We start from the raw sequence: 17,865 nt of genomic DNA, 5'->3' as shown, positions 1-17,865 counted from the left end.
TTTTAAGGAAGTTTGATGTTTTATTGATTGATTTTTATAGTTGTTGCATAACAATTTGCAGACGACATTCAAAAACATGTAATTTTATGCTTTAATTTTTTTCTGTTTCATGTTTATCAGCAATTATTGCTTGATAAGTTCATCAGATTGAACAGATTGCCTTTTTTTTTTCTAACTATGAAGCTAGCGTTTGCATATTAAAACAACTTGAAACAAGACAATCCATTGAGCTTTCCTCATTGGGAAATTCCTGCAGCTGCTACAGTGTTCTGTTAATCAGATTTTTTTTTTGATGAAAAAACCTCTATAGGGTCAGCTTAAGCTTTTGTTTGAATTTTTGTGTAGTAAATTTATTTGTAAATGTCTAGTATACTCACTGAAAGTTAAAAAAACAAACAAACAAAAAAGCAGGTTCACGTAGACGTGTATATATCCTATGTAGGCACTAAAGCTCCTCAAACAAGGATTTTAAAGTTGATAAAAATTAAGTACATTCCAACTACATTCCTTTTTTATGCTTGCATTTGCACTTTTATTCTGATTTCACAGTAACTTCAATGATTGTTTTAAACAAAAACGTTATTTACAACCACATCTGCTATCACTGAGTCTATCTGCTGATTGGTGGAATTCACACATGAATATGGATGTGTGTTGTTTATTAGGAGGAAAGTAATATAATCCAGCTCAACATTTGCTGAGAATCTCAACATGATTCACAAATGTGTTTATATTTATGTTCTATATTGCTTTATCCAAAACGAGTTTCATAAGGACCTGGAGCTGATCCAGACTTGACCTGCTTACATCCTGCATTCACTGTAGCTTCAAATGGATTTTTTTGGAGAAGGAAATCTGACTAACTCAAAAAAAAAAAAAAAAAAGCCATATATGCACAGGGAAAACATGGCGAGTTCACCCAATAACCCAGCCAGGACTCGACCTTGAAGTTAAAGTGCTAATCACTACATCACCGTGCAGCCTTAAATATACAGTATGTGTCCATTGTACCGGTGTACAGGCTGACAATGACCGAGTGTTAAGGGCATACTGTAAACAACATCTGGCCTTGTGAACTTCAAAACTGAACAGAAAAAAACACGTTTTATTATTGTTTATGATTACATTGCATTCACAAAGTTGAGATAAGGAGGGAGGTGTGTCCCGAGGCGTGCCACAGTGTGGGACCTCCAGGAAAATGCCCACATGTTTCAGCTTGATAAACCTTCTTCTGCACAGTTGCGAGCGCATTGACAATTGTTGTTTGGTTTTTTTTGTTGTTGTTTTTTTTTTAATTGTCGGGCAATAGGTGCAGAGAGGCGGTAGGTAGACAGACGTAAACAAAAGATACCGAAAAACAAAGGTGCGTGTTGTAATCAATTAAAAAAAAAAAAAAAAAAAAGAGTGAAAAAAGAAAGAAAGCAGGATGTACATCTGAGCTGAATTAAGATGAGCTCATTGTGTACTGCAGTGGGTTTAATAGTGCGTTTGTAGAGGAACGCCCAGACTCTGTTCCTTCTCATTCCAGCGGGTCTGTGTCATCCCTGCCCCGAGGCCACCACACATGCAGGCTCCTGCACAAGCAACTCACACACAGGGACATGCCTCACAGCTCTGGGGAGCGCAGGGATCACAACTTGGGGAAGTGTGGAAAAGGGGGATCAGAGGTGGACAGAGGAGAGGAAAAATGGGATCAGAGGTGGATGGAGGAGAGGAAGAGGGTATTAGGAGGTGGATGGAGGAGAGGAAATGAAGGATCAGTTGGGGTAGAGGAGAGGAGGACAGACGTGGAAGATGTGCGTTTGTACCAGGATGGTGGCTCGTCGACTTGTCTGTGCAAGGAGAGGAAAAGATAGATCATGTTTGGGTGGAAGCGTGGACTAATGGCATCAGAAGAATGAAGGTGTGGGAAAAAATGTGCTGAGATTACGAAAGGAAAGTGGGGATGGAAAGTTGAACGAGAGGCTGACGGTGGAGGATGAAAATCACGAGGGGGAGGAGAGGGTCAAACATGCTAATAAATAGTCGGGTTTTAGTAGATTAAAAAAGGAGGAGGATGGGGTGTCATTGAAAGTGAAAGACGTGGCACAAGCCAAATGTTACGGCAGCAGTCATGTGGTGCTGCTGATAGATGACAGGTAGGCCCATCACGGGATGACACAGTCGTTGGCGGAGAGTGTTTCCTGATTCACTGCTGATATGTGTGTATTGACATGCTTTCGTGGTAAGTGTCAGTGATCGACAAGCCACCTCTGCGGTCTGCACCCAACGGCATCTCGCGGAATCAAAACAAGATCACATTTGGTGAATAAATACCGCAAGCCTCGCGCTAATTTGCTCCAGAGTATCGTTCGCCACCATCCCTCAGCTGTGCTTTGGCACGGCTTTACTCGGCTACAGGCACCCCGATGTGAGGACACCCCATCCCAGATCCATTCCACCGAAGCACCCTCCCAGCATCCATCCCCTCTCTAGCCCGCTAATAAAAGTCAGCCTGTGTCGTAACCCATTACGGCTGATTTATTTGATCAGATTCGTATTATTTCCTCAGTCCAAACCCCATGGCACTCTCCTCCCACCAGTGATTAAAGGCAGTAAATCAGGGGCAGGTCCTGTGTAGTGTTTACTCAGAGAGCCAGGCAGCTGCAAGCTGTTTGAGGCCCTTGTTTCTCCCTGTGTTTACCTCCGTTCCCATGGCGACTGCACCACCATCTCCCAAATGTCTGGAACTTGGCCCTGGGCTGTTTTGGTTACGTTCGAAAGTTTTTAGCTGCTGTGTCTACCCGGAGCTCGCAGTGACTTCACCCGGCGAGGAGCGAAAGCGGCGGTGTTGGAAGAGTTGAGGAGGGAAAGAGAGGGAAAAGTGAGAGGACGAGAAGAGGGAGGGACGAAATCTGGGGGTAGGCAGGCACAGGGTGGGGGGAGGGCGAAAAGCCAAGAGCATTACATCATTTCTGGAGCGGAGTCAGAAAGGGAAGGATATGAGTCAGTGGACTGACTCTCTCTCTCTCTCTCTCTCTCTCTCTCTCTCTCTCTCTCTCTCTCTCTCTCTCTCTCTCTCTCTCTCTCTCGCTCTCTCGCTCTCTCGCTCTCTTCTCTTGGACGTCAGCCAAGCCCCTTGTGCTTTTAGTCCCCGGCACTCGAGTCGGAGTTGGGACTGAGGGGGATTGGGACAGTAAAGCCTAGTATGTGTGCGCAGACTCAAGGATTTGTAGGTTAGAGCAGGTAAGTCTAGAGGCTTGAGTTGAGGTGCGGGCACCCTGAGGGGTCCAAAAGAGAGCTAGAGGCGATTAAGTGAACAATGAACAATTGTTCGCTCTGCTTTATAGGCGGGGGGGAAAAAGAAAAAAAAAAAAAAAGTACAAACATAGAATGTGGAACATGAAAAAAAAAAAAAGAAACCAAATAAAAAATAAAGTTAAAGAGGGATTTAGGGAGGGAAGCGATCTCCTGATGATGTCATGGTGGGGCGTAGGTGGTGGTGGTGGTGGTGGTGGGGGAGCGTTGGTGGGGGAGCGTTGGTGGTTCTTGGGCGGGGATTGTGGAGGAAAGCTGAAAGCAAGGCACTCAGTAATGTGAGAGTGCAGGGTCAGGACTGCAGAGTGTCTACCTGCCGTCCCCCGGGGCCTGCAGCCCGGGCTATTATCAATCCCCTCAGTGGAGCCACAACCTGTCATTATTCACTCGCATACATACATATATACACACACGCACTCACGATTCACACTTCTTTTTTTTTTTTTTCTTCACACAGAAAGACTGAGCGTAGCACACACTGTATATATCTGGTGAACACAGGCAGCTGATGAACATTGTGATCCCACAATCAGCATTTTATTCATAATGGATACCAGTAAGCCAAAATTAAATACACATTGTTCATCGGGGCATAATAATTTAAATGCACAAGCGAGTTTTAAGACCACATGGGTTTTATCAGGGCCGGAGAAAAAAATAGAAACTAATTTGGTCTATAAAATGTTAGAGGACAAAAAGTGCCAAACTCCTATTGTGACATGTTCCAACTTTATAAGAAGCAGGAAGAGTTTGGAGAGTCTGGAGACCAGCTTATTATCTGGCAATTTTTTTTAGAAGAATTGTTTTCCATATGTGGTGTAACATATCCTGAAGCTCTTATGCAAATCAAACATATATATTTTTTATTTCTATGTCATTGTGGATTATTTGTTCTTGTTTCTAAACTTCCATATCCTCCAGCAGAGAGTTGTTGTTGTTTTTTTTGCATGCATGCATGTATCCATGCATGCATTCAGTCTGGACGGATTTCAGTTATTAGCACAGTAAGCAGAAAGCTGAGTTAATCCCCCAGAGGAAGTGCTGTCAGATGTTTGTGTTGTTTCTCCTCGCGCTGGACAGGCAGGTTGTGTTTTGCAGTAAGCAGTGGTCGTTCTGTTCACGTCGCCAGCAGACAGGTGCAGACGTGAAACCTGTGCCGCCTTCAAAGGAGCCTTTATTCTCTCCAAAGTGAGAACCCAGCATGTCCTGGTGCATCAATTATAAAGTTAGATACTATGTAGAGAGGAGATTTTTAAATGTGTGCACTGTCGGGGATCGGGGAGGAGGCTGAGTTGGGAGTTGTTTATTTTCATTTTTGACAAGAAAGTATAATAAGAAGCTCAAACTAATAATAATTTGATCAAAAAGGAACATTTTAAAACATCGTGTAACTGTATGAATCGTATACAGTGTCTGATTTCGAGGAGGGCAACACCGTTGTGCCAGTTATGTGTTAACTATGACACTTAGAACAAAATACAATGCTTTTCTCTTATTAAAATCTCATTTGTGATGAGTTTCGGTTACAAAAAAAACCTAAACGCCAGTAAAACACAACCGGGCAGCTGTCTTACTGGAGAAAACGTGTCTTTATCTACAAAATCAACAGCATGTCACTGCCATGTGACCATTATTTCGTCCTCTCTTCGCTGGCAGGAGGGAAACTGTTGATGTAGTGTTCAGCTTCACCGCATACCTCATTGTAGTATCACGACTTTTCCCATGTGGAAATGTTTGGATTCGCCATGTTGCTCAGATGTCATACACGCTGTTAAATGAGTGTGATTGTGATAAATTGGGATGTTAGACAGGCGTGACATGCAGTCAGGACGGTAATGGCCCCGTGTGTATGCGGAGCAATCTAAAATGTCTGGAGCATAAATGCACATATTTAGGTCTTGGGAAAATACAGGTATTTATTCAGGTGGGGGACCGCTTGCTCTGGTAGACCCCTTCACTTGGCCGTCACTCCTTCACTGCTCACTATTACGGTAATCCAGGCTATGATGTGGTCAGTTGATCACATTAACCCGTTGAACACAGAAAGCCAAAATGGGTCTTGTTTGACCTAATTTCTAAATGCTGAAGGAAATGGATCTTTATTGACCCGTGAGTGGCAGCATTCATCCTGATGGTACTGATAACTGGAGATTTATTGATTTTTCTGGTGAAGGTTATTGGAGAATCATGTAGTGAACGCTGTTGTTTCAGGCTGCAGTCAGTGGAAGTGAGGAATGACTGTAACTCACATTACATTTTGGACAATTTGCGAAAACACAAATACTTCAATAGGGTTACTATTTATTTCTTTAAAAGCAATTTGACAGACTTTTCAATAATATTGATAATAATGTTTACTATTTAGTATGTCGTTGTATAATCAATGTAAAGAGGCATACGGCAAAGATCAAGATTGAACTTTACAATGATTTCACTGATTTAAATCCATGTTTAATCCTTATTTATCTGCATTCCTTTAGCCAATCACGTTATTATTTTAAATTCCTGCTTTAAAGCTGCTTTTGGTCCCAAAACAAATAGCCATTGTGTCATGGTTATACACTTCATTGTGTCATGAATACGTTGAATAGATTTTGAAAGAAGAAGGCATGTTTTCAGGCCACCATATTTTTTATTGCAATTGAATACTATAATGAAATGTAAGAGTAGTTGTACTTGAGTACCAGTGTCTAGTACTCTGCACCTCCGGCTAAAGGGAGTCAATAGTCAGTTTGGGCGTCGCTGCACCCTGCGAATGGGAATCGGCGTTGTTACGAGCAGGGGTTTGGTGGCAGTTGTATAAATGATGTCACCGTGTGTAGATGTAGTAGTCTTAGATGCCTCCGGCCCCAAGCTAGTGACTGAGACGGGAGTACTGTCTATAGAGTAAGCTTTTCCTGGACCCACATGTGATTTATTGATGTGGCCCTGAGTGTGGATAGGCCTGTTGGGCGACATGGGTTTTGCGGTCAGTGGAGGAGATTTTTCCCCACCAGGCTCACAAAAGCTGTAACAGTTTCTAAATGTGATCCTCATCATCTACATCTCATGTGGTTATTGTGACAAATATTATTCATTCATCGCCAGTATCATTATTCATCCATTGTACTTCATAACATATGGCTTTGTAGAGTGCATTCTAGAACTTCAGGGATGCCTGAACTTCTTGAAGTGTGGCAGACACACACACACACACACACACACACACACACACACACACACACACACACACACACACACACACACACACACACACACACACACACACACACACACACACACACACACACACACACACACACACACACACACACGCACACACTGATCTGTTCTGCGTTTGTGGCTGCCGAGGTTTAAAGAAAATGTAAACAAAACAAGTTGGGTTGGATGATTCGAAATGACAGATTAGCAATTCCGCTCAATTTGTGTGATGCTGTAAGACGAGTTTTATTTAACCAACACACGTTGAAGATTTACAGTAGTTCATTTCAGTGTTTTGTTTGAGCTTCTCCTCCGGTGCTACAAGGACAAAAAAAATACACTTTTACTTTAGAAAATGATTACCAGGAAACTCCTTTTTGGCATCATCTACTGGATTTTAAGTTGATTGTTTGAGTCGTGTTTGATTGTGTTGAAGCCATTTTTTTCCTTTTAAACTTATTTCAGTCAACTTGTGACAGTGTTGGTCATTTTCAGTTTGGTGCCATTCTCTCTTTTTTTACTCTTAAGCCTGTTGTAACTCATTCCATTGTGTCATAGACCACACTTTTCTTTGAAAATCTATTTAAAAACACACCAGAGTAGTGCAGTCGAACCCCTCAACTGCTGTAAATACTAACACGCCTCATCTGCAACTGAAAATAGTGTCTGATATCTGCCGAATACCGCTCAGCTGTGGAGTTTGATTACTAAAGTTACATGTTTTGGGCTTTGAAAAAGAATCTTCAAATATTTGTGGACCTTTATAAAGTTTTTATTTTGCGCTTCAAATGAAAATACGAGAAAATATCCACCTACATATATGATTAGTGGTTTATAGAAATTCAATCATTCAAAAATTGAACTAAATGGCTTAAACACATGTCTAAGAAAATAAAGAAAACAGTACTAACTTAAAGGTTTGCAGTTATTGTTTGTTGTATTAATATCATTGAAATCTGAAGGAAATCATTTGGGAAAATTGATTAACCACTAATGTACAAAAACAACTGAGGTTGAGGAACCACAAATATTTTCATTTAATATTTTTTTCTTTTTTGACGCTTCTGGAACTAATTTGTAATGAGATAGAATAATGCAGTTGAATATGATTTTATAATCTGTCAATCAATGAGCTTTGTATTTAATTTGAACATAACATATTTCAAATAAAAGTAGTGTACATCATCTTTATTTAATAAAACCTGAGAATTTCTGTAGATTTCTGAGATATACACTTAATTGATTATTTTTTCACACATTCACCTCATGAGGTTCAGTATTAAAACCCTTTGTGTCTAGATATAACGTGAAGGCATTAATCTGCCTTTATATGTGCTGTATTGTTGTTGTTTTTTTCAGATTATCAGAGCGGTTTTAGTCCATCAACAGGTTTATTCTTATGCTTGTTTTGTAGTTTTCTTCTTGCTGGTGGTTGGTTTTATGCTGTCATTTGTCCAAACAAGCAATAAACATGTAACTGTTGGCACGCGTGTGTGTTTGTGTGTGCTCTCAGGCCTGTCCCCGGCTCGCTGTCCTCACTACTGCACCTACGAAACAGACAGAGACAGCCTCTGCCAGCCTCCATGCCTGGAACCCTGCCAGACCCAACCATGCCCGGCTCCTCCGCCGTGCTCATGCCTGTGAGTACAACAACGGATTGCAGAGCACATTCACTTACGAGCGCACTCACACATGGAGAGACGAAATCACTCACTCATGTGATGACAGACTGCTTTACTTTGCAACTGCATATAAACTATGTAGGCTCGCAGATCTGGATGTTTCCTATCACCATTAAAATGACTAACCACGGTGTATGAACAGAGTGGTCTGCTGTGGAAATGAATGACGCTTCCTGTGGGTTTCGACGGTAAACTGTATCGTGATTAAGTCGAGGGGATTTAGAAGACCCTTAGCTGGAAATGATAAGAGCAGAGAAAGACTCCTCCTATCAGGCTTGTAATGATTTAACATATGTTCTCATTGTAACACAAGACAGCCTATGTTTATGGTGAGGAAAAAGTCCCTCCCATGTTTATTAAATTAAGAGCTAAGCGATTTTGGGGAAGATTGACGGTTCAGGAAAGGGGTGCAGGTTTGGGTGATATTTTTACACAAAACACACTTACTGCAATTAAGGCTGTGTGTCAGGTTCTCGGCCTGAGTCTCTGTGGACCAGGGAGGGGGGGTCAGAGAGAGAGAGAGAGAGAGAGAGAGAGAGGGGGGCTGGAGAGGGGCCATTCCCCATGGAGGCCACCACACCACCCAGAGTTCAGCAGCTGGGAGGCCAACGCAGTTCACACGTGCACACACACACACACATGCACACACAGGCACGGAGACACTCAAACAAAGGTTTCTTCTTTCCTGCATACACTGCACAGCAAACACTACTCACATTATCGCCCGGTGCAGGTGACCTCTCACCCCAGTCAGCTTATCCAGCTGATTTCCTCACATTCAGGTCTCAGCTGTGACACATGACCACGCTGACCAGGGTCAGTCAGACTCACGGCAGCGACCACCTAACGCACGAAAAACCAAGTTCAAATGATGCATCCGTGACTAATTCACATTTCATTCAGTTTTCCAACTTCCGGCGACACCGACTGAGGTTTGACGTGTTAAGTCTGAAAGGCGCTCGCTGCACTATTATCAGAAATGCGCACACCCTCGTTGCACTGGCTTCCTGTGTTAAGTCCCCTCATGCTGGCTTCCTGTTTTGGGTCAGCTCCAGTTATCATCACACGGAGCCGTGCATAGGGCAGCCTGTCATGTGAAATCAGGCTCTCGTGCTCTCTCGTCTCACGCCCCACCCCACCACCTTCACCGGCCGGGTGCGAGGATGAGGCTCACACATTAACTAACTTTTTCAAGAAGTGATTGCAGCGTTGGAATAATGTGTTTACTCTTCACTGTCACGTATCTGTGATCCTCAGATGGAGCGACAAATGTCCATGGGCTCCAATATGATGGGCATGCAGAGCCCGGCCCACAGCAGCTCCTGCGCCTCCACTCACATTCCCTCCATGCACTCAGAGGCCAAATTGGTGAGTACATTCAAGCACTTGCATGGATACGTACACATTCATGCGCACACTTGCGCAAATGCACACGCACAAGCTCAAAGTGTTGCAACTTTCTTTTCCACTGGCCCGTGCCAGCAACGCTGCACTCCTAGGCCTGTGTGGATTTCATCATTTGGTGTGTAATCAAAGCTGTGTCTGAACCTGCCAGTGCAACACTGGAGACCCTGGCTGGAATAATGGGCCCTTTATGTGGTCGTGGCTCGGCTGCCCACCGACTGCCTGATGTATATCTTAATGTACAGAACATGTTCTGTAGGTCCTGCAACTTGTTAGCACTAGTTTAACACAGCGGGGAAAAAAATCAAATGACCTCATCCTTCACAAAGCTGGCAGTTATAGCGGTGGGAATGAGGCTGAGCGGAGCGGGGAGGAAAAACCAAAAAGTTTAAGGAATACTGAGGAAGGACTGGCAGAGGAAAAGGCTTCGTACGAAGAAACCTTCCACTCCGCTCGTGACGTTGTGTACTCGCACCGCTGCAACACTGATGCCGGCGACTGACGGCGCACTTCTGATTAATGGAGAAAAAGGCTGAAGCGTTGCACTCAAGGTGATATGGATTGATTAATACTGTAGCAACCGCCAACCTTTGTTTTCAAAATAAATAAGTATGAGTATCACGACTTGGATATCAAAAGAATCACAAGCCATAATGAAAAGCTCTGGCTGCTCTTTGTGTTTGGAAAGGCCCATAGATAGCTAAGTTTACTGGACAGTAACATCTTGTCGAGAGAGAGAGAGAGAGAGCGAGAGAGAGAGAGAGAGAGAGAGAGAGAGAGAGGAGGTAGCAGAGGTCATTAGAAGAGTTATTGCTCTGATAGAGGAGAGCAGGAGCAGTCCCAGGGCATTTAATTCTCCCTCTTCCTCCTGCTCTCCCAAGATTGATCGTCTTTGTAGTCTTTTGAATCTCTCTTCAACTGTTCCTATGGTAACACACTGGGGTAACACAATATTAGTGTATTAGGCTTATCTCTCCTCTGGCTGTCATCCAGACACATCTTACTTTCTCCCCCCTCCCCTCCTATCTGTGTAATTGAATTGTAAATGCTCTGTTAGGCCTCCCATAAACATATGCAGTCACTAAATGGCTACAGGCCCCTTAACCATGCAACTTTCTGGTTAGTTGGCCATTCAGGCACGAGGCACAGCAACCAAATGGGGATCAATTGAGATTCTGCTCCCTGATGTCTGAATGCAACTGATGGAATTCCATGATTGTGGACAGAAAGTGAGAGGCTAATTGTGTTATCCGGGTGCGATCTTCCAGCACAGGTTTCATAAGCATAGACGGGGTCTCTAATGTCTGTAATATCCTCGCCCGGGCCAGGTCGATAAATACGGCCTTGCTATCGGATAACTGGACCATGATCAGGCCCATGTGTCCCCTGCGACGTTCTCAATCCGGCTCTAATCGCATTACCCCAACCATGTTGACTTTCCGCCAATGGGAAATCTCCGCACTGTAACCCCACACCTCTGTGGAACGGACCTGGATGCACTCTTTCTGCTCCACGTTTACATTGCGAGTCCAGACAAGGGGATTGAGTGGGACTTTGATAGACACCGAGGAAATAGATAGACAGGCAGAATGAGCTTGGGAGTTGAAAGGAGAGCGATCGTATTGATGTCATGAGTGAAAGCGAGAAACTGTGAGAATCCTTCCTGAAAACTTGGCATCGTTTCTTTTATCCTGCTCCGTGCAAGCATTCAGTAACGCCCAGACCAGCGTGCTTGGGAGAGTTTGATATTTGGTGGTAACTGGGGGCATCGGTAGCAGGATTATCCCTCCCCTGTTAGAGAAAGCATGCCCAGAGCCCGCGCTAATGAAGCCTAATTGATTTTGTGGTGGGCCAGAGCAGTAGGGAGGCCTGTCTCTGGTGTAAATAGTTAATGAGCCAAAGGACTGCTGTGGCCCCTTGGGGACTCATATCTCGCTCTAAGCTCTCTGTTTGTGCTCTCTGGGCCAAAGACTGTATCTGCATCAGTGCCCATCTTTGTTCCCCTGATTTTCTCCTTAAGTGCCATGGTTTAAGTGGTACAGCAGAGCCTGATGGTGAAATAATTGGAATGTATGTTTTTCCTTAATGCCTCTGGTTTGTTGTATGGGAGTGTTGCCGGGAGTGGAATGTGTTATTAGCTTTGGTCTGAGTGTGTGTTTTTTTTTTTCTTTCTTTTTTTTCCCCTCCTCTTGTAAAGGACTGGGTGCTCACGGTGACGGGTGTGGTTGAGTTCTGCTCTGTTGTGGTCTGGGGAATTGAATGGTGCGTGTTGTGCGCTGGAGGTTGTGGGATAGTTGACCCTCGTAGCGCGGAGGAAACACAGCAGAGAGGAGGCCAAGTTCCACAGCACGCCGGCCAAAGCATTACGTCACCGCTCCGAGCCAGCTCTCCACAGGGCCTTGCAAACAACTACACACACACACACACACAGACTCAGACACACACACACAATCTGCTCGAGCTTCGTGTCATCCTCCATGTGCAGCGACACATAATCATACACAAACACAGTGATGCTGCAGTCCTCAAGTGGTCAATAAGACACAGGCACAGAATATTGGGAGATGCACAAACTTCATGCAACACCCACAAACACCTGCAGTGTATTTTCCTCTAAAGCCCTCCTCTTATGCTCAAATTTCCTCATATCTTTATTGGTGTGGCAAAAAGTATTTCCTCAAATTTTTCGTCTGCAAAAAGAAAATCCCTCGAAACCCGTTCAAGTTTATTGCACAACAAATATCAGTGAATGCCAAATATGGCATTTAACTCAGCTCCTGTCAGTAGAACGTTTTTCATAGCGGTGCATGTTGGCATTGTTTTTTTGTTTTTTTTGTTGCCTCTTTTGCTCTGCACACATCCTGCTTGCTTGCTAATTTCAGACAGAGGGGCCTCGAAAACAGTCGGGCGCTTGTGCACGAAAATGTGTTATATGTTATCTCCCAATTATCTATTGTTTACATTGTTACTAAGGACAATAAATTTGTCACTAAGCATCAGTCTAGGTGCTGAGATTTTTATGAGGTAAACAATACTATATGTTCTTTCATTGTGGGCCGCTCGGCTGTGGAGCTGGCACTGGATTGGTGGATGACATAATTCCTGGCATGCCCTAAATATGCTTCTTTTTACTTGAAAAGAGAGAGGGGGGGGGGGGGGGGGGGGGGGGGTTGTGCGTCTCTTAAAGAAACACTTTTCATTGCACACAGGGGGGCCAATAATCAAAGTATTTCTGCTGCATGAATGTTGCTTTTTATGTGTCTTTTACACAAGCCCCCCCTGATCTCGTGTTTCAGTACAGTTTTGAATTCAGGACTCATAGATCAAGTTTTTTTCCTCAAAACAGCGAACAAGTAACAAAGAGCAACATGTGTATTTTATTCACAAATGCCAGTAAAGACAAAGTTGTGAAGCCGCCGCAGATGTGCCAGCTTTCTTCTCCGCTACCTGGTGATTGATTGAGAGATTAGCTCAGTATGAAGTCATTTGTCAGCAGTTTAAACCATTAGTTTACATGGTAACCCTATTACGTGTCCCATTCGTTCGCTCACACCGTAGTAGGGAAGCACCTCTGGCTACACGTCTTGTTGTGAGGAGGAGCAGCGCGCACAATAGGCGTCCAACTCCAGGTTTTGTGAGCAACATCTGCATGAATGGTGGCATTGTCGGGGCATGATGTCACTGAGCAGCGACGGTGAGCTAAGAGCACAGCTGAATGTGCAGACCGCTTCACAACATGTGTGCGTCCACTGTATACGTTCGTGTGCGCGCTCCTGATTGTGTGTGCGCAAAACAGCTCCTCGTCAGTGCAATGGCAATCTCTTTGGTACTCATTGTCCTTGGAGTCAAAACACATCTGGAGCCAAAGTGGACTGAAACAAACCACAATTGCTGGAGTTTTGCACGTGATTTTTGATTCCGATCAGGGACACGCATACGTGTGGTTAGTAAAGTACCGCCGTCAAATATAGATACGACTCACTGCGATAGTGTCAGGTGTCAAGGCTGCAGTTTAACACATGATGAGCAGATATTGAGACAATTCTCATAATAATTTTTTTTTTAATGCAATAACAGCTTTGTGCATTAAAAAAAAAAGTGAATTTAAAATAATTTTTGAGCTGATATGGCACATTTTTGTGGTAAGGTTTGGATTGGATTTGGATTTCGAAACAAACGATTAAAATGACTGAAATGTGTACCAAAGATCTTATTTTAAAGAGGCTTTTTCAATATTTACACATCTTTAAAAGTCTCTTTCCTGCAGACTCATTTAATAGGCATTGAAAGGTTGCATATCATATACTGAACATACCATAAAGGATGAGTATTTAGGATTATCATCATGTTAGTGTACAGTCCCATTTCTAGAGTGACAAGATGCAAAAATAAAATGCAAATTGTCCTATTTTGTCTTATTCTTGTATTTAAAAAGTAGCTGCCAAAACAGCATAAGTGGACAAAACTATATGTTTCAAAATAGTTAAAAAAGAGTCTATGATGCGTAGAATTGTGAGCTTTACAAAGCTGCAGTTGTTTCACATATTACCACATTGAAAAATGTATTTTAAATGTTCTGCATGATTATTATTATTATTCACCAGTGGATCAATGTGTCAATATGTTTGTGTTGTCAATGTCAAACCCTTTTGGATATATTACAACATAAATATCGTGCAGAGCCTTTAAGATATTGCACTTTTCTTGAAAGGTGTTTAATCAGTTTTTATGACAGAATGCATAAAATGCATTATTTTATTTTTGAACTTCTCATCCTGTAGTTTATTTTACACTGCTCTCACATTTAACTGCTAAAGTATACAATTATTTGTAAACATCAGTAAAAGTATATTATTATGAACCATATGCATATGTTGGTTCGACTGAAGGAAAGAACGAGGGCAGCGCTCCTGAACACTCAAAAATTTTCCTTTTTTATCGGTTTTGTGCCCCCAGATTTAATTCTTGGTACCTCTATTAAAATGCTCTGGATTCATCCCAGAAAGAACAAGCAGGCAGTGAATTTACATGATATTTTTGGGCCATAACACCAGTCAGACCACGAGTTGATGGAAATATGAATTGTATTTAATTTCTATTTCTATTGCGAATTTTAAAAAAACCAAACAATTGAATTTTATGTTTTTATAGTGAAGTAGTCATGTGCGTGTGTGTTGTGCTTGGTTACAGGAACAGGGTGGTGACAGTTGTTTCACAGAGTATTGCATCTGGCTTTTTTTATTCTTCTTTTTTTTGGGGTTGTTTTTGTTTGGATTTAAGTCTGCTGACGGGTGTGTGTGTGTGTGTGTGTGTGTGTGTGTGTGTGTGTGTGTGTGTGTGTGTGTGTGTGTGTGTGTGTGTGTGTGTGTGTGTGTGTGTGTGTGTGCAGGCCATTTGGTCATGGTTCAGGGACTGTGAATGGGACTGGAGTTTAACAGAAGCCAAGCTTGGGTAAACCAGCTGCCATCACCACACGGGCCAGACTGGCCGTGCCACCGTGAGCCTTCCTCCTGGAGCCAATAAACAAACTCTTCAGAAGGAAAAAAAAGAACCCCTGAAACACTGCAGGAGTGATTAGAACGCGCCTGTTGATTGTCAGGCTGATAGAGTGTATTTGATGTGGCCCTTTGAGGTGACAGCCTCATCTTGAAAACAAATGCATGCTCACAGGTTGGAGCTATTTTTTTGTTTTCACTTTGAGGACAAAATGAATCAAGTCTTAGATGTTTTGACATGTTGGAACACTTGAGGCATCTCATGCCTGTGGGCATCTGAACAATCTGGCAGTTGAATCCGAATGCTTATAGAATTAACTTGATCACAGTGGGCGGAAAAAAAACAGTATTTAATATCACAGGACACTAAAAGATCCCCTTGTAACAGATTACAGGTAAACAGTTAATGCTCGGGAAGCTTTGAATATGTGATTTTTCAAATCTCAAAGTTATGTCTATTTAAATAAGAACCTTTTACAGTTAGATTTAATATCTTTGCAATATATTGTTTTTTTTATAATCCCTTTGATGTCTAAACTTCTGAGTGCATCATTGCATTTAAACTGACTCTGGGACATTCTCTGCATTCAGGATTGTGACAGTGGGTATCATGATAACCATGTAGGCAGCACTTGAACAGGCTTTACAAGTGAGGGAACAGTGGGGATATGCAGACTGGAGTCAGAAGCCCATCCATTAACTTGACAGGGTGCAGAAGCTGCCAAGGGTATGAGCGCATGCTTTGGAGCATGCTCCTCGGTGGGCGTGCGTCTTGCTGCGCCCATACCGCCGCGGTTCCTCCGAGCACCACCGGAGCGTCTGGCCCTGGCAGAACAGCCAGTCTATGTCCATCTCCCCCGTCTACGTCTGGAACCACAGGCGAGCTCTGTTCTGCTCAGCTCTGATCGGCTTGGCCCAGAACCTGAGGGAGGAGAGAGAGAGAGGGGGCGACATTACAGCCTAGCGCTCCCATCAGACTGTCTGCTTCACCATTCCCCGAGGAAATCAGTTTAACAGTCCCCAGCTCTTGGCAGGCAAAGGGCGAGGGGGTGGAGGAACATGGAAGAGGTGTGTGCACTGGAGAGGGAGTGTGTGTGTGTGTGTGTGTGTGTGTGTGTGTGTGTGTGTGTGTGTGTGTGTGTGTGTGTGTGTGTGTGTGTGTGTGTGTGTGTGTGTGTGTGTGTGTGTGTGTGTGTGTGTGTGTGTGTGTGTCAGAGAGAGAGAGAGAGAGAGAGAGAGAGAGAGAGAGAGAGAGAGAGCGAGAGAGAGAGAGAGAGCGAAGGGGGATGTTACAGCCTCTCTGGGCGAGAGGGAAATCTAATAAAATGGAGCTAATGGGGGAGTGGAGGTTTAGGGGACAGGGAGTGGGTTTTGCAGGCAGGCACTGGTGGGTAATGATGGTGGTGGGGTTGAAGAGGATGGAACAGGATCCTCTGAGTGCTTGGCACAGCAGCAGAGGCAAGCTCGGGCTTTTAACTGCAGATGGTGAACCCATGTCGGGTTTAGAGTGTGAATTAAGAAAGCCAGAGCTCACACTGCCAGGAAAGTTACAGCTACGATATATTATAGAACTGGAACGCCGCGCGCTTAACACTCGGTCGCCGAGCAAGTTTTGTGTGAGGAAAAAGCTGACAAAGACAGACAGAAGCTTTATTGTTTCTCTGTGGACTCCTTAATGGGGAGCGGAAGATCTCCATTTGAAACTTTGATCTTTTTGCAGTTAAACTGTGACTCCACAGACTGGTTATATGTTTTGAAACCCGCTGTAAGGCGCCATCGGGCCACAGGTCCCCTGACAGTACACTGCTCCACTTTTAAGGGGAATAAAAGTGCTCACCCTGACCTCACTGAATTTGATTTACCCATCCTTAGGCAGGCGTGGTCTCCTGCTTTTGTACCTGCTCCATGCTCTTGCTTTCTCCTCCCAGGGTTAATAGATATGAAGTCATCTGGCGAAGAGAAACCTGAGTGTGTTCTCAGGATGTGCCCGGAGCACTCTCAGGGACATCACTCAAAGCACCTTGTGTCAGAGAGGAAGCGACCATTAATAAATATCATTAATGGACAATCACCCTGTATCTGTGAAACCACATAAATGAGAGAGGACCTAAAAAGGAGAAAAAAGGAGTAGGAGTGGAGAGGTCAGAGGCCAAAGGTCTGAGAGAAGATATCACCCCTCTGGGCAAAAAGACTGCTGAATCAGGAAAGGTGCTTTAACACAGAAAAATCAATAACAGCACTACTTTCTGAGCACTGTCAGAATGCATGAAATGTAGCGTGAAAAGCATGTTTTTGTGCTGCTTTTGACAGAATTTATGGTGTCACCGAGACCCCTCGGTCTTATTGTCCACACTGTGTGTTTTTTTTTTCCCCTTCCAATTCCTAACAACAGGCAGACAGTGGCGGGATAGGCTCAGTGCCATCCCCTCCGCGAGCGCTCTGTAGTGCCACAGGCCAACACCTGCATCAATTTAATGACTGTTTTCTGTGGCAGCCATGTTTCTGCAGGAGAAATGTATACGTATGTGTGTGTTATTAGAGTTAAATACACATAGCGGTTAAGTTCTTTTGCTCAGCACTGTCTGGGGAAATACAACCGTGTGTTAGGGAATCATTAGTGAGCTGATGAAGGTGTTTGCGAATCACAGCCTGCTCATCATCACTCTGCTAACGTCCCTCAGTTGCGTCACTGTGGTTCTGGATACAAAGACTTAAGTTTTGGCTGAGCTGGGTTTAACTAGGTCTGTGTCCACACTCCAGATGGAGCAGAAGCAAAAACTGAGATA

General features: G+C 43.7%; 1 protein-coding gene across 2 annotated transcripts in view; it reads left to right on the top strand.

Annotated features, from left to right (window-relative positions):
• creb5b (cAMP responsive element binding protein 5b) overlaps window positions 1–17,865 on the top strand; it is a 39,714-nt gene that overhangs the window by 12,839 nt on the left and 9,010 nt on the right. For both annotated transcript variants that reach the window (XM_080501448.1, XM_080501447.1), the window contains exons 6-7: window positions 8,012–8,138; window positions 9,438–9,548. In XM_080501448.1, coding sequence (XP_080357574.1) covers window positions 8,012–8,138; window positions 9,438–9,548 — 238 coding nt within the window. The remainder of the gene's footprint in view (window positions 1–8,011; window positions 8,139–9,437; window positions 9,549–17,865) is intronic.

The sequence above is a fragment of the Blennius ocellaris genome (assembly GCF_963422515.1).
Source record: "Blennius ocellaris genome assembly, chromosome: 8".
NCBI lineage: Eukaryota > Metazoa > Chordata > Actinopteri > Blenniiformes > Blenniidae > Blennius > Blennius ocellaris.
This window is presented reverse-complemented; position numbering and strand designations above follow the sequence as displayed.